This window comes from Macaca mulatta, chromosome 16 (assembly GCF_049350105.2).
Source record: "Macaca mulatta isolate MMU2019108-1 chromosome 16, T2T-MMU8v2.0, whole genome shotgun sequence".
Classification (NCBI taxonomy): Eukaryota; Metazoa; Chordata; class Mammalia; order Primates; family Cercopithecidae; genus Macaca; species Macaca mulatta.
The window spans coordinates 74,674,790-74,697,336 of NC_133421.1; the positions used below are offsets into that span (position 1 = coordinate 74,674,790).

At 57.6% G+C, this 22,547-nt stretch overlaps 3 protein-coding genes and 1 pseudogene across 8 annotated transcripts in view; 1 reads left to right on the forward strand and 3 right to left on the reverse strand.

Moving 5' to 3' along the window:
- LOC718406 (importin subunit alpha-1-like) overlaps window positions 1–3,461 on the reverse strand; it is a 30,501-nt gene extending 27,040 nt beyond the window's left edge. Inside the window, 2 exon segments of the mRNA XM_015120121.3 lie at window positions 1,937–2,179; window positions 3,192–3,461. The gene's annotated coding sequence lies outside the window, so the exon portion shown is untranslated.
- On the forward strand, window positions 2,894–10,448 carry LOC144335885 (uncharacterized). Its single transcript, XM_077972526.1, has 2 exons — window positions 2,894–3,398; window positions 4,953–10,448. The coding sequence occupies exon 2, from the start codon at window positions 5,640–5,642 to the stop codon at window positions 6,537–6,539; it is 900 nt and encodes a 299-aa protein (XP_077828652.1). The 5' UTR covers window positions 2,894–3,398; window positions 4,953–5,639; the 3' UTR covers window positions 6,540–10,448.
- Window positions 3,064–3,829, reverse strand: LOC114673171 (rho GTPase-activating protein 27 pseudogene; annotated as a pseudogene).
- The window catches only part of LOC718451 (putative pleckstrin homology domain-containing family M member 1P), a 28,794-nt gene continuing 15,953 nt past the window's right edge, over window positions 9,707–22,547 (reverse strand). The window contains exons 2-6 of one of the 6 annotated variants that reach the window (XR_013407089.1): window positions 17,704–17,897; window positions 12,074–12,137; window positions 11,401–11,501; window positions 10,804–10,950; window positions 9,707–10,201 (exon numbers count right to left, since the gene is read on the reverse strand). Coding sequence is in view for 4 of the 6 variants with exons in the window: in XM_015120124.3 (XP_014975610.2) it covers window positions 10,090–10,201; window positions 11,401–11,576; window positions 12,074–12,137; window positions 17,704–17,897 (546 nt within the window). In the remaining 2 variants the exon portion in view is untranslated. Of the gene's footprint in view, window positions 10,202–10,803; window positions 10,951–11,400; window positions 11,577–12,073; window positions 12,138–17,703; window positions 17,898–22,547 lie in introns of all 6 variants that reach the window. The other 5 variants (XR_013407088.1, XM_077972529.1, XM_077972527.1 and 2 more) reach the window with 5 other exon arrangements.

Sequence of the window (22,547 nt, forward strand, 5' to 3'; positions counted from 1 at the left end):
AGATCGAGACCTTCCTGGCTAACACGGTGAAACCCACTTTCTTCTGAGATCCCTTCTCAGCAACGACCTCCTCCTCATCTTCAGCCTCCGCATCTCCTGCCCACCCACCTGAACCTGGGGACCACGTTTCCATCCATGACCTACACCCGCTCTGGCTACACTGTGTCTCTCTCCTCCTGCCCGTTGTCCACACGCTCAATTCGCACCCTCACTTCACTCCTGACCACTGCCCTCTGCCTTCAGCACCCCCCGACCAGCTGAGCTTCTAGTGGCCACTTCAGGTAAGTGGTATAAGGCCTTTCTCTCACGTGACCTTCCTGTGCGTCCTTCTTCTGGCCACTTCTTGTCCTCTGAGCCAGCACTCTCACGCTTCTCTTCCCTTTGTCTGGCACCTAAATCCAGGTGGGCCCCAGCTTTTCTTCACCCTACTCCTCCCCAAGTTGCCCCCCACCCCAACCTCAGTAAGCAGCACCACTGTCTGCCCACGAGTGCCAGCCGGGAATCTAGAACTCAACCGGATTTCCCTCCCACCTCCCTCGGCCCCCAGGCCCTGCCCATCCACCTCCCAAACCTCTGTTACCATCACATGACCACGAGACCACTAAGAGCTTCGGCCGTGCTTGAAGCCCTGGCCACAGGGATATTTTTCTCAATCCCACTCCTGTCTCTGCTAAAAGCCTCACAGCAGCTGCAGGATAACGTGCACATTCCTGGCAAGCGCCCATGAGGCCCTGCCCGGGTGGGCACCCACTCCCAACCCTAAGCTCCACTCCTGAGCCCCAGCCCCATGTCTTCTCTTGCTGGCCTCCTATCCAAGAGGGCGACTCCCCCAGGAACGTGGCTGTGCCTCAGTCCTCTCCAGATCCAAAGGTTCACCAGGGTTTGGCAGGTATTCAGCTAGTTCACGCCTGATGAACCAGTGAATGGGCCTGGAGGATCATGGTGGCAAATGCCGCCTGGGACAACTAAGGGCAGGGGTGGGGTTCCCTTGGGGGGCAGGACTAACTCCCTACCCTGGACTTTGTTGGGGGTGGAGCACCAGGGAGACCCACAGCTGCCTCTTGAATAAAGCTCCGTGCAGGGAACGTGGTATTATTGCACCCATCGCACAGGGGAGGAAACAGGACCGGAGATGCAAAGTGACTTGTGGAGGTCACACAGTGAATTAGGGCCACGAGTGGGGCCAAGGAGCAGCCTGTCTCTGGCCAATGTCCTAGATGCCCCCCTGGGTAAGTCCCCTGCCCCCATCACCTGTGCCCCTCCCCCAGATGCCACTGCAACTAGGAACCTGCTAGGAGCTGGAAGAAGGATGGGCAGAGGGGCCACCTGGCAGGGGCCCTGGCAGCCGGGGTGACCTGTCTTCTCAGGAGATGTCAGGACCTGGGCAGTCTCCCTCCTCTTTGGTCCTGGGGCCTGGGGTGGTGGCCCTTGGGCAGACCCACAGAGCCCTGGCTCATAGGTAAGGGACTGCCACACCTCTGCCCTTTTCAACACACACTGTGTGCACTCTGTCTGAGCCAGACCCTGGGCCAGATGCGAGGTTCAAAGAGCAAGGCCATTTCCCCACCTCCAGGGGCTCCACTCAGACGGGCAGGCACCCTCCCACCGTCACCAGCACAGAGAATGTGGAGAGGCCGAGAAGTGCGCCACCGGGAGCCTGCGAAGGAAACTGAGGGACGCTGGGGGAGAAGAGGGCTGGCATCCAGCCACCCATCCCAGAGAAACTGCCTGGCCGGCTGGCAGCGGCACGAAACAGGAACCAGCCGCGGTCCTCAGCCCCGCCCGCCGGGTGCCGTTCTCCATCCTGGCCGCAAGGCGGCGGGCTGCCGCTGCAGGAGCCGGAGAGAAGGCGGCGCAGACCCAGGGAAGCCAAACGAGGACGACCTAGAGAGTCTGGGTGGACCCTCTGTTACTGCCAAGCGCCTCGAAGTCTTACCTCGTTTAAGGCTCACAACCCTAATCCTTAGGTATTGTGCTTACACCAGAGGACGCTGGGCCTGGGGGAGCGTCCTCGTGTGTAAGTTAAGTGGCTGTCCGCAGCTGGCAGGTGACCCAGCAGAGTCCAATTCTCCTTTCCCCAGCCTCAAAATCTCAGCTCTGCATTGTAACGAGACGGGCGGAGGGAAGACCCAGCAGCGGGACTACGTGTCTCCTTCGTCTGGGCATCCCGGACTCAGTCCTGGCACATGGTAGGCATCAATGTTCATGGTAATGACATCAGGCACAGCGAAAGAAATTAGGGGCTCCCAAGGTTCAGAGGTCATCTGTCCACCCCCTCCCTTTGGGCTGAAGAACAAACCCAGACCCTGAGTGAGGAAGGGAACTGCCTCTAGATCATCACACGGCCGGTGGCAGATGGCAGAACGGTTCTGAGCAAACTTTTTTCCCCTCGGGCTGCCCCTCCCTGAAAAGTTCCTAAAGTTCAAAATGTCAGGGTCGCCCAGAGTGTTCTGGGGATGTAAGAGTGTTTATAAAACGTGCTCTATTTTCGATTTCCCAGATTAACACAACTACATTCTGAAGAGGGAAAAAAAACCTTACTTAACCGGACGTCTTTCTGAAAGAAACCCATCAGGAGTTCTTTTAAAAATAAAAAATAAAAAGGAACTGAAATTCTGGAAGCACCCTCAAAGGGAAGCAGACGCCAGACTTTCACATCCACCCTCTCATCTGACCCCAGGCTCCTGGGAGACGGGCAAGGCGGTTGAGCTGGCGGCAGGCCCGCAATCCCCCGTTCCATGCCCAGATGCACTTCGGAATACAGAACAGCTGGGACTTGGAAAGATATCGTGAGGCACCCACCTGCTGTGGGTTACATTACCTCCCATCAGGGCTTGGGGCAGCCGCCGGCTATCGCGCTCATTTGCATTTCTGCAGCAAAATATGAATATTCACACAAGCGCGATAAATAAAGACCATCAACAGCCTCACATCAGTTCAAGCGCAATTTTGCCACCAATTGGATTACGGAAAACCTTTTGGGCTTCCAGGGAGCTCTGGAGCCTGGGAACTGCAGATGAGGCACTGGGAGCCTGCACTGTTTCGCGGCTGGGGAGAGGGAGCTCATCCGAAGTCTTCGGACAAAGGTGGGCGTAGTGCCCGATGCTGAGCGGAGCGGGTCTCCTCGCGCCCAGGCTCCCTGCGGGCGCGGTCCCCAGTGAGCCTCCCCGCCTCCGCGCCCGGGGTCGTACCTGCTTGGTGCTCTCCTCCCGCGGCGGGCCGCGCACCTCCTAGATGGCCTCGTAGACGTTCTCTGAGTCGCTGCGCGCCAGGGGCAGCAGGCACACCCAGGACACCGCCACGCTGCAGGCCTTGAAGCTGCCGCTGCTTCCGAGGTGGCCGGCGGGAGGCGAGACGGCGGCGCGCGCCAGGTTGTCCAGGGACTGCGCGGGCCTCAGGTACAGGCAGGCGGGCAGGCCAGGCTCCAGGCTGCTGCGCTGGGTCGCGGCGCCGCGCTGCGCAGGGCCGCACAGGGAGCTGGCGCCGCCTCGGGGCTCCGCCGGGGGGCCATTGGGGCCCGCTGCCGCCGCCGCCCTCACGAACCGGTTGTCATAGGAGAACGGCTCGGGGGCCGCGGGGCCGGTTGGGGACCTGGCGGCGCGGCCGTGGCAGGGTTGTCCAGCGCAGGCAGCTCGCGCACGTACTGCGCGGGCAGGTAGAAGGGGCGGCCGCCGGGCTCGCGCCGCAGGTGCCACCGGTGCTCGGTGCTGCGCCGCAGCGGCCGGTAGAGCTCATTGGGCGGGATGGCCACGCGGCGCCCATTGTTGCCGGTGTACTCGAAGGCGTACTCCACCAGCACGTACACGTCTCCCTTCACATCCGCCGCCATCGCGGCCGCGGCGTTTTCCTGCAGGCAACAAGGAGGAGGGCCGCGGAAGTCAAGACAACCGAGCCCGGAATAGCCCCGCACGCAGGGACAGACATGGGTTCGAGTCCCGATGCTGCACTTGCCGTTCGCCTTCGGGCCTCAGTTTTCCCATTTCTAAAATGGGGACTTGCATAAAATCACATCTCAGGCTTCCATTCTTACACTCAGTGCTGGAATTAGGACAACCCCTTCATTCCGTGGGGCTGATTCTAAGATTTGAGCCTCGCTTCGGTCCTGCGGTGGGGAGATTGTGGGTAGTCTTGATCCAAATCGACTGCGAGGGAAACCTTGGCTTTAAAACGAGGGGTGATTGCCTGCTCTAAGGTCGACACCACGCTTGCTTAGTAGTTGACTGAGCCTTAGTTTTCCCGTCAGTCAAGTAGGAAAAGCAGCCCATTTCCTGCCGTTCCCCGGGCCCTGTCCCACCTGGACGCCTCCCGCCCGCAGAGAATCCGCAGAGGGTCTCGTTGCACCGCCTCCCTCTGCGAGCCTGCGCCCCGGCCCCGGGGTCGGGGTTGGGATGCGGGCTCTGCAGGCGCCCCGGTGAACAGCTCTACCTGGGGGCTGTCCCTGCCCCGCTTAGTCCGAGGGCCTTGGTGTGGGGACCTCCGCTGTCAAGGCGGGGGAACCGGTTCTCTCGGTTTCTCTCTCCTTCCGCAGCTGCTTCAGCGCAGACGTGACCCCTAGCCGGGCCCGGCCCGCCCCGCCCCGGCCCGCCCCGGCCCGCCCCGCCCCGGCCCGCCCCGCCCCGCCCCGCCCCCTGCTCTCCGGCTCTCACGCCGCCCCGGAGAAAGGCTGCCCACCTGCCCTGGGACCCCTACAGTGCCCCCACGAGAGTGGCCCCTGGAGAATGCACTCTGAGACAGTGACTATCCGTGCGGAGTCCCAGAGCAGGGGCCCCCAGAGCTCTCCGGAGTGGTCACAAGCCCCACTCCCGCCCCGACTCCAGTGTGTCAGGGATGGGGGAGAGCCTAACTAAATCTGCCTGCGCCCCTCCACCAAAGCCACGAGTCGGTGGTCTTCTCCGGAAGTGCATGGCCCCTCCAGACTCCCACACTGACCACACCTCCTCCTGCCCCCTAAGGTGACCCGGACCAGGGGCCAGGAGACCGTCGCTGGCCGAGGCTGAGGGACCGAAGAAGCAGAGTCCAACCGAGGCCCCCGTAGGGCTCCTTCGCCACTTTCTCAAGCGTTTCTTGACGAGGAAAGGGTGTACACTGAGTTACTACGCACACTGGGCCCCGGAGGCGGGGTCATCGAGCTGCCCTGAGCCAACAAACCCCAAGGTGGACGCTGCCCCCGGCGCCCCTTCTCCCTGGACCCCGTAGCGCACTCACGTCGGCTGGGCTGGTCTCAGGGAGCCCAAGGGCCCGGTGGGCGGAGCCGGCAGGTTAGGCCCCTACCATCGCCCTGGGCCGGGCTTCCAGGGGCCAGGCCGGAGAGGCTGCGCGGAATCGGAGCTGGCAATGGCAGCAAATAGGGACAGGGACGCTCAGGAGTGCTGTCACCGATACCCAAAGCAGCTGTGTCTGGGCGGGGCGAGGAGGAGCCTGAATGCCTCTGCTGGGAACCTTGCGGGGCATTGGGACGAGGCCCGGAGCAGAAGGCCGGGGCCGGGAGCCAGAAAGGCTGCGTCTGAAGGGGCGCTGGATGGTCGCTAGCGGAGCCCAAGAAGGGTGGGGCTGCCCCTGCCCCATCTTCCCCCTTCCCTTCTCCCCCGGGGATTTGCTGTCCCGGAGTCCCTGTGTCCCTCCCGCGCGCGGCTCCGGGAATGCCGGGTTGGGGCTGGTTGTCTCGTGCGGGCGTTCCTGCTCGCGGGGAGGTTATTCGCACCCTGAATCACTCACTTCGAGTCCTTCCAACCGGATTGCAGACCCGCCGCTCCGGGTCCACCTCCCCCACCGGGGCCTTTCCAGCCCGGCCGGGCCTGGAAAAACTCCGAGCGGGATTCCCAGCGCAGGGACGCCCAACGGAGCACAGTGTCTCGGGCTGGATAAGACGTGGACCCGGCTACAGCTCCTTCGCCAACCTGGGGGAACACAGAGAAGGGGAGGGATTGGTGGGGGCCGGGAGGATCCCTGGAGCACAAGATCGCACCCGTCCCCAGGAGGTCCCCTGCGTCCACCGCCGAGGTGACACAAGCTGCAGCGGCGTCAACGCCTGGGTCGGCACTGGGGGCCTGGGCCTGCTCCCCTCCTGCCTCCAGATGGAGGGCAGCATTCGCCTACCTTCTCCTCCCCGTGGGATGAGGCCTGCGCAGCTCCCGCCCCAGCACCGAGACAAGAGGAGCAGGGCGAGGAGCTCTTTGGTGCGGACCCGCCACCTGCCGCACACTTTCCTCCCCATCCTGCCCCTTGCCCCACCCCCACCCCACCTCCCACCTCAATCCCCGCTCGGCGGCCCACTGCCTGCCCGGGCACTTTGGGGTGTCCGCTCGCTGGCCTCGCCTCCACTTGTCCCAGCGGGTGCGCGTGGGCTCGGTGTCCAGCGCTCGCTACTCCACCGCGCGGTTCCCGCGCTGCCCGGTTTCCTATTCAGCAATATAACTAGGAAGGCACCGGTGGAGAGCGCCTGGCAGAACTTCCTCCCGGACTGGGTCTGGGCTGCAGTTGCGAGAGACAATCCCCGGCGTCCTGGCTTCCTGACCCCTCTGGGCCAGGCCAGCGCCTGAAGAGCGAAGACGCCACCCCCTCCTCTGCACTTCCCGGGATCCTGGGCCACACCTAGCTGTCTCCAGGGAGGAAGAGGACGCGGGGCTCAGATGGTGGGACTGAGGATGGCAGGAGCCTCCCCCTCGCAGCTTCTCCTGGCCAGGTTACCTTCCCACCATCCCCAACTGCCTCTTGATCCTTGCGGGGAAGGAGGGCCACCCTCCAATCTGTCCACAGGGTAAGCTCAGAACAACCTCCTAGAGGCCAGGAGTCCAGCCCCAGGACCCTCTGCCTTGGGGGTCTTCTGTTTGGGAATTACCTGCCTCTCTGGACAAGCTGCCTCGCCCTGATCTGAGCCTGCGCTCACTCCAGACATCACAAGCCCCAGTCCCAGCAGACCCCTTGCCCTCAGGGGCCCCAAAGAACAGTTGTGCCTGTGGACCTGGCTGTGTGTGCCAGGAGCTGGCTGATTCAGGCCAGTGTTCTGGGAGGAAGAGGGGCCCGAACCCCAGGCCATGGCCCCTCTTGACACCACCTCCTGGGGGTCCAGGGTTGGGTGGGAAGCTGAATCTGGCCACGCTCATTCTGGAACTCCCTTACCTCTGTATCTTTGCCCCTGCTAGGCATTGCCACCCATGAGTCCCCACTTCCTCTGAGAATCTCAGTGTGTCTGAGGCTTGGTGGCACCTTGGGACCCTCCAGGGTAGGCACACAGCAGAACTCGGCATCTGTCTTTGGTGCCCGACATGCTTAGAAAATAGTGACTGAAGGAATCTTCTCCCTCCCTACCTTTTAGGTGCCTCCCCACCTGCAGCACAGCCAGGCAGCGGTGATGGTCTTTGGTGGGGTCAGGCTGGTATGATGCCCCACTCTGCTGCTTGGCGGCTGGTAGGCCTTGGGAGCTCTGCCTCATCTCTGCAGCTCAGCTTTCTTTCCTATCAATAGTAACACTCACTTCGCCGGATTATTGCGAGGATTAAATGAGGTCCACTAAGCAGAGCTTACCACATGCCCAGCGCACACAATATACGAGCTATTTTTTTTTCTGTTTTTGAGATGGAATCTGGCTCTGTCACCTAGGCTGGAGTGCAGTGGCACGATCTCGGCTCACTGGAACCTCCGTCTCTGGGTTTAAGTGATTCTCCTGCCTCAGCTTCCTGAGTAGCTGGAATTACAGGCCCCTGCCATCATGCCCGGCTAATTTTGGTATTTTTGTAGAGACGGGGTTTCACCATGTTGGCCAGGCTGGTCTTGAACTCCTGACCTCAAATGATCTGACTGCCTTGGCCTCCCAAAATGCTGGGATTACAGGCATGAGCCACCGTGCCCACCTATATCAGCTATTATGACACTTATATTATGTGATGAGCTCTTGGGGGTTGGATTGAAATCTGCAAACCACCCCTCCTTCAGGCAGAAGAGAAGGGGAAGTCCCAGCTACTCATGAGGCTGAGGCAAGAGAATTGCTTGAACCCGGGAGGTGGAGGTTGCAGTGAGTTGAGATCACGGTACTGCACGCCAGCCTGGGCAACAGAGTAACTCCATCTCAAAACAAACAAACAAAAAAGTTGGGGAGAAGGGGAAACAAGTGCCCTCAGAAGCGCTTTGTTGAGGATGGAGAAGGGCTGAGCCCACCTGCAGGGCAGAACCAGGTCACATGCCATGGCCCTCCACTGGGCCTCCCTCCCCCAGTTTCTCTTATCTTCTCTGGGCCTACCATCTACTGTCCTTGGGGGAAGCTGCGGCACCTAGATGGGCAGAGGATGCCAACTTGTAATCTGAAAGGGGCCTTCAAGGACAGGAAATCTCAGATCTGAATGTTGTCTATTTCTATCTCATTTTACCGCAATCTGATTTCCCTGAGAATTAGTCTGTTTCTGAGGGCGCCTTCGAGAAGAATCCTCACAGGCCCAAGCCCTCCCCAGGCCAGGCTCCTGCCCACTCAGGGATGGGGCAATGAGGGCTCTGACGAGGCCAGGCTTGTGGGGGAGAGTTAATGTGGGCCATGGCAGGTGCATAACCCAGCTCCTGGCTTAGGAGGCATTGGCATCTGGGCATGGGTGTGCGCCATGACCCGGAAAAGCTGTGTGCAGCCTCCAATTGCCTGCCACTGCCGCCTCTGTTGTGGTGCACAGGCAGCCAGCTCCAAGGCTGGGTGGGTGACTCATCAGCCGATCGCCCCCAGGAAGGGGTGAGGGTGGGCTCATCTCTGACAGTGACAGGCAGATCTCCACCTGAGGCCTCAGACTCCAAGCTGAGCGCAGGTAAGACAGCTAGGACTGAGGGCCTGCTGGGTCCAGGAGAGGTGGAGGATGGCGACAGAGAGACCAGCAAACCCACATTTCCCCCAAAGCCTGGAGGGTCTGAACTTCACTTCAAAAACAATTCCAGGCTCCCACCCCAGCCCCAAGGCCCCTTCAAAGGCAGTCCTGCTCTGGGGAAGTTCTTCAGTCTCCATGTCCTAGCTGGGCAAGTTCAGTGATGCTGTGGGAATTCATGGCTTTGTGAGGCTGCGGCTGCATCCACAGGGCAGCTCCCCTGCACGCCCCGCACAGCTTAGGGCAAAGGACCGGGTCACTTCTCCACAGTGCAGGGCTGGGCTGCCTGCCCTCTCTGGGGTCCTGCCTGTCTGTGCCCTGGCAGGGGTCAGTCAGGCAGAGAGTGTGACCCCGGGCACCCACCGAGGTGGGCCTGGAGCATCTGCAGCAGCGCCCCTGTCTATAGAGGAGTGAGGATCGGGGGTGGGCAAGATGGTGACCCTCCCTAAACCGAGGAGGGCTCAAAGTGCTGACAGTGCTGGTTTCCAGTCATTTCTCCTTCTCCGAATGGGGCCAAGGCCCCGGGCTAGAGAAGAGCTAGGGGCTCTGATGCTGAGAAAGGGGTGGGCTCAGCAGGCAAGATGCACTGGAGTGGGGAGTAAAGACAGAGAGAAACTGGGGTCACCAGGACTGGCCTTCCCCTGCTGAGGGGCGGTTTGGCACGGGCAGTGAAGGCCAAGGAAAGGCACCAGGTGGGCCCTGTCCCAGCAGTGGCCTGCCCGCCAGCCACCCACTGCCTCTAGGCCAGGCCTGAATGACTCCCGTGCATCCGCTGGGGGTGAGAATGTCCGGATTTCATGGGTGACTCACATAGGGTCAAGAATAAAAAAATACTTTCTGTTGAAATATGAATGGAAAAACCCACCTTATAAAACAAGACCTTTTAATCAGGAATGTGGAATTGAAAATGCTCCCCAAGCCTCCTTTCCACAGTGTTTGGGCAGCCCTAATGGAGGTGCCGGGACGCTGGTGAGCCAGGGCCGGTGAGTGAAAGGCCCTGTCTGCCCGGAGACAGGGAGCATCTGGCGGTGGCCATGCCTCCTGCAGCAGAGGGGTGGTGAGGGGGCCAGGGGACATCAGAGGGACTCCTGGGCTTTCTCTGGGAGGCCAGTGCTCTGGTCACATTTGAGGGTCTTCCTGACAAGGGGACACAGCTGTGACACGGTAAGTATCCTGGGCTGATGGCAAACCCAGCTGGGATGGCTGAGCCGCACTCACCCCCGGCCTTCAGAACGGGGTCAGCAGATGGGCATCAGGTGAAAACGTTCTGTTCCTGGTACTTGCGCCGGCGGGCACAGTGGGGGCAGCCCTTCTTCACCACAGCCTGGCAGCTCTGGTGGAAGATGGTCTTGCACTCGGCACACCTGGGGAGAGAGCAGCACGCCTGCTGGTGCCAGCTGGGCTGGAGGTTGCCTTGTGGCCACGCTGGCCAGCACTTTTGACCAGAACCCACGATACGTCTGTGACATACTGTGTAACCCACGCACGCATGCCGTGCCTCTCTGTTCTGGAACAGGAGATTCTCGAAAGAGTGCTTACTGATATGTCACACAATGCACACTGATTTTCTCTGTACTATTGCAGTTTTTAATAAATGCTGCTTGAAATTCATTAAGGATTTATCATATTTAAAAACATTTACTTACTTACTTATTTTTAAGACAGAGCCTCACTCTGTTGCCCAGGCTGGAGTGCAGTGGCACGATCTCGGCTCACTGCAACATTTGCCTCCCGGATTCAAGCAATTATCCTGCCTCAGCCTCCCAAGTAGCTGGGATAACAGGTGCCCACCACCACACCCAGCTTACTTTTGTGGTTTTAGTGGAGATGGCACTTCACCATGTTGGCCAGGCTGGTCTCGAACTCTTGACCTCAAGTGACCCACCCGCCTTGGCCTCCCAAAGTGCTGGGATTACAGGTATGAGCCACCGCGCCCGGCCAAGACTGTATAATTTTAAGAACTCACCCCCAGGCCCATTCAGGGCTGAATCCAGGCCAGTGAACACCGACAGAAAAAGAACTAATGTTCCCAGTTCAGTTTTCCACTCCCATGTGGGTTGAGGAAGGTCTGGATGAATTTCTCCACTGAGAGGTTGCTGATAATGAGCAATAACTGGGAACAAGAGTGATCATTTCAGCAACAGAGGCAGTGGCAGTGGCAGGTACCACCCACCAAGTGCCCACTTTGTGCCTGGTCTCATGCCAACAGTGCAGAGCGGTAACTCATACAACCCTCCTCAACCCAGGCATACACTGAGGCGCCAGGAGGCTCCACGCAGAGAGCCGGCAGCCACCTCTTCTTTAGGAAGACAGATGGTTCCATAAAGGCAGAGGAGTCCTGGGAGAGCTTGTCTTGCCCCCTGAGCTGGACCGGAGCTGCCCATGACTGCCCAGGGCATGGGCTGCCCCGAACAGCAGCACCAGCCCTTGGCACGGCACAAAGCGGATGTTCAATACGTTCCTGCCCATAGAGCGAGGCCTGCTGCCCTGCGTGCTTGGGCCAGGCTGTGGGTGTGGGGAGAAGGGTGGGGCTGGGAGACAGCTGGCTGGGTGTCTCGCATACCTGACTGTGGTGTCAAACTCAAAGGGGAAGATGATGTCGTGCTGCTGGCAGATCTGGCAGATGAAGCTGCGCTGGGTGCACAGGTCGCAGTGGTAGACGTGCTGGGAGGCAAATTTGATCAGGGTCTTGAGGAATCCTTTATGCACCCCGTTTGCCATCTGCGGAGGGCTGGTAAACTGAGGCCCCAGGCCTTTCAAGCAGCTGCACTGAGGCACCATGGCACCCTGCCTGGAGAACTTCTACCCCCAGTTTCCACGTGGGCAAGAAAAGCAAACCTCCCTGAGTCAGGCTGAGCAGTGCCAGTGTCCAGCCCGTCCCTGAGTCAGGCTGAGCAGTGCCAGCGTCCAGCCCGTGGGCACTGAGGTCACTCAGGGCTAATGGGACTCACAGATGAGACCCGACTCCACTGTACCCGCCCCCTGGAGAAAGGAGTATTCCAAACTCTCTTCCTGTGATCCTGGGGTTGCTGGAGTGCTTGCTTATTCCAGGGTGCTGCGGGTATCCGTCCCTGCCCAGGAAGCCGGGGCAGCAGTGCAACCCACCCTGAGCTGCAGAAAAGCTGCAGACTGCTGTCTTCAGTAAACTACAGACACCCCCCCTCCCATCTTCCCTGCTGACTTCTCCGGGAATGAGGCCTCTCTGGAGGTCTGGGCGGGGGAAGCATGACACTCACCTGCTGGAGGTCAGCAACACTGAACCTATGCGGAGACTCCAGGAGATAATCCCTGTGGTTGAGCCTTCAAACAAAACACAAGCGATTCTTTAGAGAGGTTTCCAAGACCCGGGCCAACCTGTGTTGTTTGTTTTCATTCCCCTGGCGCTGCTCACCAGGCAGACACCTGCCACCTGGGCGGGGCGGGGGCTAGGAGCGCAATTCAGCTTGCCTGGGCTTGGGACCTAGTCCTCAAGGTAACTAACTAGCTGGTTGGATCTTGGGCACATTACTTAACCTCTCTGAACCTTGGGTTTCCCTGTCTGGGAAATGGAGTTGCTGGATTGAGTAACTTATTTAAAGCATTTGACTTGGTGCCAAGCTCCCAGTAAACACGTAATTAATCAGGAGGAGGAGGATGGGTGCTGACACCTGGGACCAGGAACTGGGCTAAGAGCTTCATACGCATTCATTCATTTGATCCTCACAATAATCCTGTGAGGCTGGTACTATCACAATTCCAATTTTGAGAAGAGGAAACAGAGAGGTTAAATCACTTGCCTGAGGTCACACAGCTAGTAGGTGGGACAGCTGAAGATTGAACACAGGGGCCTGGCTCCTGAGCCTGCACCCTTGTCCACCTGCTAAATACCTAGAGATGCAGGCTGTTGTCATTATTGCCACCATCACATACCAGGGACACTGCTGGGGACAGCAATGCACAGGATATGGCCTCTGCATTCCTGTGGCCCCTGGTTTGGCCGAGGGACAGACATTCAAGTGTCTGGTTTCAGTGCTACACGAGAGCAATTGAGACATGTCCTAAGTACAGCAGATCCCATTTCAGAGGTGGCAGGGGCAGCAGAGGACAAGGGCTCAGCCACCAATGTGGCTCTAGTTTCCACCACACCAACGGCAGGGATCCAGCGGGCCCCATCCTGATGGAAACACCTGTAGAAAGTCCCCTGGTACAAAACCTGCCTGGCCTGGCTGTGTGTGTTTGGGTGGGTACTGGCGGTGGGAGGTTACTCCAAGTCAGAGGATGCTTGGGAACCTGCCCCAGGATGCCCCAGACATCTGGGGACAGGATGGTGCCAGCCCTGGGTCTGGGCCTCCCAGGTGCAAGCTGTGGAGCATCTGGATGGGGACTTGGCCTTGTCCCAGCTGGTGGCCTCAGCTGTGGTCCAGGAGAGCCCAATCTGGGGTAGAGACGGTGAGTCCCATCAAGCAGCCACAAAGGCCAAGATGCCAACTGGCCCCTTGGTTTACCATGCTGGTGTCCCCACTAAACTTCCTGCACTCTAGGAAGGGAAGCTGCCATTTGTTACCAAGAAAACATGGGACACAGCGGGTTGGGGGGACACAGGTTGGCCCTGAGCTGGCAGGAGTGTGGGCTGATCTGGATGGAGAATTAGCTTTGCCATCTGTCCTCTGACCACAGTCGTGGAAGCCCTGGGAGCCCCTGTGTCCTGGGCCTGTCACCCTCTCAGCAAGGACTTGCGACTGGTTTCTCTGCAGTGCTCAGTCAAGGCCAGAGGGGAGAGAGCACGGACCCAGGGGCGAGAAGTCACTTCCCCTCCTGGCCTCCAGGAGAGAAACTCTGGTGCACCGGGGCACAGTCAGGCCTACTTGGGGCCTCAGTTTCTCCACCCACACAATGAGAACCCTCTTTGTCCTCTGGTGTGAGGCTGGCTACCTGAGAAAGAGACCAGAGGAATCTGGAGAGAGGAAGATGAGGGGAGAGGTCGAATCTTAGCTCCTGGAACCGATGAAGTGACAGGGAAAGAAAGGGCCAGGCAAGGGCTGGAAGATCAGGGGCGCATGGATGGGGGACCTGGGTCCCACCTGTCTCCTGAGCCCCGACTCCTCCTCTGCCCACCACTCCCTGGCTGTCGGGAGGGACACTGAGGTCTGGTGGGTGGACAGGGTGTGGGGCATTTCTGTGATGGCTTCCTCTCAAGGGCTGGAGAGGACACTCTTAGGGGCTTCTCTGGCCCTTGGACACATGTCCGAGGTCTGCCGGAGAGAACCCGGCCAGGCAGCTGCCACTAGTGCCGGACAGCTCCTCCCTGACTTCCTGTCCCACATCCAAGACCTGCCCATGCCTCAGCCCTCTCCTCCTCTCAATCTCCCCTCTGGCTGACTCAGTCCAGGCCCAGCTCCCTGGGTTAATTACACCAGCCGCCACCCAGGGCTCTCCCCTTCACCTACTGCACTCCACTGGGGCCAGAATGGTCTTTTTGTTTGTTTTTGTTTTTGAGACAGAATCTTGCTCTGTCTCCCAGCCTGGAGTGTAGTGGTGTGATCTTGGCTCCCTGCAACCTCTGCCTCCTGGGTTCAAGCGATTCTCCTGCCTCAGCCTCCCTAGTAGCTGGCATTACAGGCGCCAGCCACCACACCCTGCTAATTTTTGTATTTTTAGTAGAGATGGGGTTTCGCCACATTGGCCAGGCTGGCCTCACACTCCTGACCTCAGGTGATCCGCCCACCTTGGCCTCTCAAAGTGCTGGGATTACAGGCATGAACCACTGCACCTGGTCTTTTCAGAGTGGCCTTTTCTAAGCCGCTGATCAGAAGTGACAGCCCCGTGCTCACAACCCTTCAATGGTTCCCCACAGGTGGCAGATCAAATCCAAAGTCGTCGAGGGCCCTCTGAGTTCTGGGCCCTGCACCCGAAGCCCAGCTGCCCAGAGCCCCTTAGGGCCTCAGTGAGCTGTGCTCCTGCCCGCCTGCTGCTACTGGTCCCTTAGCCAGGAAAGCCAGGTTCTCCCCTGCCCTTTCTGCTCTTCCCTCATTTTTCTAAGCCCCAGTTCAATAGACACACGATGTCACTTGTGTTGTGGCAACACGTGAGGTGCAGAAGCAGGTGGTGGTGGGCTCTGAGAAGGGCTGATTGAACGGTCTGCTGTATTCCCTTTCATAAATTTTCCTCCCTTGGAAGATTGACCTTTGTAAAGAAGAAAAACATTTTAGAAGAAAAAAGGAAAAGAACTCTGCATGCCCTCAGCTCAGATGCCATCTCCTCTGGGAGCTCCTCTGGCCCCTGCCAAGGCTGGATCAGGTGCCCTCAGGGCACACACGATGCTGACCCAGCGCCATCTGTGGCCCAGACTCTGGGTCCCTCACGCAGCCCTCACCACTACTCAGGAGGCCACAGGAATGGAGGAATCACTGGCCCATTTTATAAATGGGAAAGCTGGACCCAGAGAAGTGAAGCAACTTTCCTGACGCACAGTGGCTGAGGGGCTCCCATACTGTTTCCCCTGCCCCACGCTGTTTCCATGGGACTTCCACAGGCACGGCCCTTCCCGCAGCAGGCTAAGCGCATAGCAGGAGTACAGCGCTGCTGCCCAGGGACGGAGCAGGAGGGCCAGGGATAGAGCGACAGGGCTGCCCCTGGTGCCCGCAGACAGGTCAGCAAAGCCAATGAACAAACTCTCTCAGCAGGGCGGAGACGGGTGAATGGGGCTGGGGCCCACAACCCACCCCACAGGCACCTGGTCTACACAGGTCTGCAGGCCTGTGCAGGTACTTGGCTCCTTGACCAAGGAGGGTGATGAGGCCCTACCCGACCCCAGAGATTTCAGCACCTGGTTAGGTGGGCAGGAGGACAGTCTCTCTGGACTCTCAGAGGTAGGGAGAGTCAGCGCTTGCCAAGAGGTGGAGACCCAGTCACCCGCGGATGCTTGGGATGGGCAGAGCCTCCAGGGGTGAAGCCTTCTAGGGTCTAGGGTCCCACATGGTGGTCTCCGGAGGGCTTTCTGTTCTTTCAGGCCCTGCAGAGGAGACCAAGGCTCAGCTGGCAGCTGTGGGGCCAGATTCTCCTCTTTGCCTAGGGGACAGCCCCCTGCAGCACCCCTTGAGAGCCCCTGGGGACCTGCTCGGGGCACACCCTGGTCCTGAGGAGGCCCGGCGCTGGGAGCACTGCAGCCAGGATGGAAGAGGCAGTCTTCAGACAGGCGCTCTCTAGGCCGGCCCTGTGGCGAGGGAAGGCCAGACGGAGGAACCTGGAGGGGCTTGTGAGCTGGTCCCTGCCCCCAGAAACCCAGAAGAGGCGGACTCGAAGCCCATGCTGGGCACTAGGCACCAGCAGGCATCCGCTGAGGTCTGCCCTCCTGAGGGTGCCGGGAGAGCACAGCCCTGGGAAGACTGCGGCCTGGGCTGTGACCTGAGGACTAAGAAGCATTTATGACAGGCACGGAGAGGCCTGAGTCCCTGTTGAAGCCCGGCATCACATCCCATTCCTGAGCACCAAAGGCCGGAGGCCCTGGGTAAGAGAAGCTTCTGGGGCCGGGCGTGGTGGCTCAAGCCTGTAATCCCAGCACTTTGGGAGGCCGAGACGGGCGGATCACGAGGTCAGGAGATCGAGACCATCCTGGCTAACACGGTGAAACCCCGTCTCTACTACAAAATACAAAAAAACCAGCCGGGCGAGGTGGCGGGCGCCTGTAGTCCCAGCTACTCAGGAGGCTGAGGCAGGAGAATGGCGTGAACCCGGGAGGCGGAGCTTGCAGTGAGCTGAGATCCGGCCACTGCACTCCAACCTGGGCGACAGAGCGAGACTCCGTCTCAAAAAAAAAAAAAAAAAAAAAAAGAGAAGCTTCTGGAAGGGCATCCTGAGGGCCTCGCCCCGATCGTGTCCTCTTTGGAGAATTTCAGGCGGGAGGCTGCCATGGGCCAGACGACGAGCTGGACAGGGAAGAGGCAGGAACATCTGGCCCTTGCCTGCCTCTCGCCACACTCCCCGCTTTCCTCCACACTGTCGCCAAAGTTCTCCCTGGGCTTTCCACCGGTGCCTTCGCTCATGGCCTGTGTGTACTGTTCCTTCTGTCTGGAATGCTCTTTCCCCCTTTGCTTCCCCTTTCTAATTCTTCATTTTTCAGGTCTCACCTTAGAAGTCACTTCTTCCAGGAAGTCCTTCCTGCTTTGTCCTCCTCTGATCTGGGCTGGATGTCAAGCCTCTGTGCCTCCAGGACGTCCCGCCTGCCTCTCACCCTCAGCCCCGGATGGAGTTCTGGCTTTCCCACCTGTCTCCCTCTCACCCTCACCCCTGGATGGAGTTCTGGCTTTCCCACCTGTCTCCCTCTCACCCTCAGCCCCGGATGGAGTTCTGGCTTTCCCACCTGTCTCCCTCTCACCCTCAGCCCCGGATGGAGTTCTGGCTTTCCCACCTGTCTCCCCTCTCACCCTCACCCCCGGATGGAGTTCTGGCTTTTCCACCTGTCTTCCCTGCCAGTTCAGAGGCTTCTGGAGGGTCAGCCCTGGTTCTGGCCTGCTTAGTGCTGCAGCCCACACGCCTTGCCAGGTGTGCAGAGCTTAGTATGTTCTCAGTCCATGTTTTTGAATGAGCACATGGATACATGAACAAAACCCCAACAAAATCATCCACAAAAAATGTGATCATTTCCCAGGCCCAATGGGAAGATCTCTGCCCAGGTTTCCTCCAGGTGGACACCTTGCCCTGGGCACTGCCCGTGTGTGTGTGCGTGTGCACGAGTGCCTGTATGTGTGTGCATTTGTGCGCATGTGCATGTGTGTGCATGTCTGTGCATTTGTGTGTACATTTATGTGTGTGGGTGTGTGTACATGTGTGTCTGTGTGTACATGTGCGTGTGTGTGTGTTCGTGTGCATGCACGTAGAGGCTGCTCACCTCTTGCAGAGCTCCTTCAGGGCGCCGCTCCGGCACAGGCCCAGGTAATCCCCCAGGAGCTTCAGCTGCTCCCAACTCCTCCTGATGAGGTGCATCCGCTCCACATGCTCATACAGAGACGCGTTCACCATCTGCAGGTTGATGAGGGGCTGGGCCCAGATCTGCGTCAGAAACTTCAGGTCCTGTCTGCAGATCTGGAGGTAGCACCAGGCATTGGGGGTGGGAAGGAATGGCTGCTCAGTGAGCACTGCCCGGTCAGGTGCCACATGACCCGCTCACTTACCTGAGGGGCTATCTTCATTTTACAGATGGGGAAACTGAGGCTCAGGGAGATGAAGGGATTTGGCTAGGGTCACCCAACTTGTACAGTCAAGCTCTGAACCCAGTTTATCTGACTCCCTAACCCACTCTCCCTCTAATGGCGAGGGTCGCTGCCCCCTCTCCAACCATGCTGAGATGAGGGAGGGACTGCTCTGGCTAATGCCCCCTCCCTCTGGGCCTCACAGATCAGGGTCTCTGGGTTGAGGAACCCTCGGGGCTCCTTCCCCCAGAGTTGTTTCCTGGCCACGCCAGTGACCCCATCCTATTCCTAAAGCCAGAGTGCCACAGCAGACACATCTGGGCTGAGGGCTGCCTGTGACCTTCCTCTCTCTCCCACAGAGGCAGCCTTCCAAGTTTCCCACCCCCGAGTACACAGTGGAGCTGAGGGGGGCCACTCTCTCGGGCCCCCAAAGACAAATCCAGTAGGAAGAATGTGCTGGAAGTGAGTGGCGGGGGTGGGGAGAAGGAGGGAAGGGGCTTAGTGATGCCTGCCGGCCCTCTGACGACTATTGACCTGGAAATGACCTGGCGGGGTTTGACCCTTAATTCTCTATGAGCCAACACTGAGTGCAGCTTTTGGCTGTATTAATAGAGGTAGGAATCCAGAGCCAGAGAGGTGATACTGGTGCAGTTGTTGGCAGTGCTCTGGGACCCTTACTGTAAGCAAGCCCCAAGAAGGAGGACCTGGGAAGAAATGGGGCTACCATTCTCAGGGCTCAAGGCCAACGCTGGGCCCCCGAGGGGATCTATCCTGTGCTTCTAGCATCACAGATTCTGCAGTTCCCTCTCCAGGAGTTGAGTTAATAATAATCCTTGCCCTGGAGGATGGTGAGGAGTAGGGCCTCTGGGAGAAGAAATTCTCATGCCTAGAATGGCAGCCCTCGTCCCAGCCTGAGAGAGACAGGAGGCTCCGTGTCCTTGGCTGCTTACTGTGACAGGCCTGGTTGGGAAACCTCTTTCTCCCCAGATCCCCTTCCCGGCCCCGAGCCAGAGCCCCATTTCCGACTGGACCGCATCCCCAGTGAATAAACCGGGGCAGTGGGCAAGACTACCAGGTTACCCCCGCAGGAAGGGTACGCCCAATGCCACACCCTTCACTGTCCACATGTTGTCTTGTTTTTAAACTACTCTTACCCTGACCTCAGTCCCTAGAAGGTTTGAGGCAGATCACAACAGAAACACACGTGGTGAACTGGCAAATTCACTGAAAAGCCAGGATCATGAAAAGCAAGTTAGAGACGGGACTCAAGACGGAGAGGAATTAGGGGGCAGATGCTGTACAGGTGCTAAGGTGGTGGTTGCTGAAGAAAATTTAGCTCTGACTTTCCTGCTAGGTAAGGTGAAAAGAGAAGGGCTATCAGGTGCATGTCTCTTTGTTGTTGAAAAATTAATAAAACCCACCCAGATGTTGAGGGAATCAAAGCTTTTTCCTAACCCTTCGCTCTTAAATTTCTTGTGTGTAGCTCCATGAACATGGGATCTAGAAGGACAGGGCAGGTACCCTGCAAAACAGCTCCAGGGAGGTTTAATGGGGCTGCTCCAGGTAGCATTACTATGATGAAGGCCAGCAGCATGACCTCCTGTCTGAGCTCAGAAAAAGCAGTTCTGCAAGGAACCTGACTGTATAGTTTCTTGACTATTCACCAAGCTCCATTCAGTTCTAGAGCCATTCAGTTCTACAAAGCAAAGTTGGAAAACTGGTTTTGTAGCAGGACGAGCGGCAGACAAAACTCCTCAGACACCGGATTAAAGAAGGAAGAGGTTTTTTTTATTCAGCCGGGAGCGTCGGCAGACTCACGTCTTAAGAGCCGAGCTCCCGAAAAAAGAAATTCCTAGCCCTTTTAAGGGCTTACAACTCTAAGGGGTCCACGTGAAAAGGTCATAAGTCAAGTAAGCATGAGGACCTTAACTGGGGGCTACATACATCAACTAACAGAACAAAAAGTTTTACAGTGCTTTCTCATACAATGTCTGGAATTTACAGATAACACTAGTAGTTTTGGTCAGGGGTTAATATCATTATTATTTTAACCACCAGAGCCAGGTCGTGGCGCCAAGTTCGTCTAGCTATTTATCTTACTTTTGTTTCTTTCCAACTTTTGGCTTTCCCCCTTCTCTCCTGTCTTATAAACTAGGGAAAAGGGGAGGTGGAGGAGAAGCTGGGAAGGACAGCAGAAGTGGTGGTCTCACGCCATAGTTTCCTCTCGTGAGCTACTCTGATGAGTAGGTCTGGAGTTCTGTGGGGTTTTGTTTTTGTTTTTATTTTTTGTTTTTGTTTTTAGAGACAAGGGGGTTTGGGTTTTCTTTCTACCCAGCAGGCACGGCTCAGTGGCAGACACCAACCACTGGCATCTGCGTTGTATTTCATAATTCGCAGGGTACTTGCAGAACCTTTCCTCATTTAAGCTTTGTAATAACCCCACAAAATAGCTGGTAGTAGCTGAATTTTACAGACACTGAAATGGAAGCTTGAAGAAATTAGGTGAAGGTCAGGGTAAGGCAACTAGTGAGCAGCAGAGCCCGCCCTCTGGTCCCAAGGTCCAGGGACCCTTCTGCCTGCCCCTGGGGGAGACAGGGCACGTGTTCAGGACTTGAGTCAGGGCCTTTGCTTTTTGCCCAGGACACACCCACTGGCTGTTCCCACGGGCCCCCGCTGTGGAGACACCTCTACACTGTAAGAACTATCCAACCATGGGGGACTGAAGCCAGCCTTGCCCCACAGTCCTGAGGCATCAGACACTGTGCAGACTGCCCTGCCCCCTGCCGGCTTCCTGTCCACTCCCTATGGCCAGCCCTGACCCCAGCCCCTGTCCCCCAGCCACTTCGTTGCTCGCCATAGCCCCTACTCTGCTGCTTCCATTCTGGGGCCCGAGTGGAGGGGTGGATGGAGAGGAGGCTGGCATTGCTGAGCCAGCAGCAGGGACACTAGACACAGGCAGCAAGGGGTAATGGAGCAGAACGCAGGCTCTGGAACCAGCCAACATGGCGAAACCCTATCTCTACTGGAAACACAATAATCAGCTGGGTGTGGTGGTGCACGTCTGTAATCCCAGCTCCTGGGGAAGCCGAGGTACTTGAGCCCAAGAGTCAGAGGTTGCGGCAAGCTGAGATCATACTACTGTACTCCAGCCTGGATGACAGAACAAGACTCTGTCTCAAAAAAAAAAAAAAAAAAAAAAAAAAAAAAGGCCGGGCGCGGTGGCTCAAGCCTGTAATCCCAGCACTTTGGGAGGCCGAGACGGGTGGATCACGAGGTCAGGAGATCGAGACCATCCTGGCTAACACAGTGAAACCCCGTCTCTACTAAAAAATACAAAAAACTAGCGGGGCGAGGTGGCGGGTGCCTGTAGTCCCAGCTACTCGGGAGGCTGAGGCAAGAGAATGGCCTGAACCCGGGAGGCGGAGCTTGCAGTGAGCCGAGATCCGGCCACTGCACTCCAACCTGGGTGACAGACCGAGACTCCGTCTCAAAAAAAAAAAAAAAAAGGAAACACTGGAGGACATTAAACAAACAGCAGATCCTCCAGCCTGGCCAACATAAAAATACAAAAATCAGCTGGGTGTGGCAGGTGCCTGTAATCCCAGCTACTCGGGTGGATGAGATAAGAGAATCACTTGAACCTGGGAGGCGGAGCTTGCAGTGAGCCGCGATGACAAAGGGAGACTCGATCTCAAAACAAACAAACAAAAAACAAAACAAATAGCAGATCTGAACAAGCCCTGCAGAGCTGTTACATAAACCAACTACTGAGGGTAAAGACCTTTGGGAGGACCATTTAAAACACCTGGGGCTTCATGGGGTTGGATTAGATCTGAGCTACAGGTGGAATCAAGAGCTCTCTATAATCATCACTTGCATAGAGTAGTTTTCAGGAAAATATTTTCCTATTTGACAGGCGAAACAGTATTTTTGTCCTCTGTAGGCAGTTTTGAGACAATATAGTACTTTTCTGGAAATGCTTCCCTGAATGAGCACAATTATGATGACATTCTGCAATGAGGTTTCATAGTACTTGTGGGAACACCTTGCCCCTTTAGCAATGGAAAACAGGACTTCAGAGCTGCCTTCTGAAAGGCCTGGTCCCTGCAGATGGGACTCACCTGGGACTCTCCTGGTCACCTACCCATCTGCCTCTGGTGTACCACCCAGAAGCTCTTATGCTCCTGTGCGGGGGCTGCCTGGGGGCATTAGACCAAGCATGTGTGCCTTCCCCAGGAAGCAGGCAAACCAAGGAACCAGGCAAACCCAGATCTGAATGCAGCCATGCCACTTCATCACTATGTGACCAGATAGATTTCCTAACCTCTCTGAGCATCCATTTCTTCAGCTGTAAAATAATGATAGTTCTTACAGTGTGTTGTTGTAAAGATCAATTAGTAGGGGGAGTTCTGAGTGGTGGAAATATGAGTGGTGGTTATTCTTGTCTTTGTGCCTACCTTTAAAAAAAATTAACAGATCCTTCCTACCACAGCAGCTCCCAAGTTACTAGGAGCTGACTCTGGCCACACCACTCACTCTCTAC

Bases quoted from the DNA above. Each gene is read 5' to 3' on its own strand.
- LOC144335885 (XM_077972526.1), top strand. From the start codon at position 5,640: ATGCCGGGTTGGGGCTGGTTGTCTCGTGCGGGCGTTCCTGCTCGCGGG.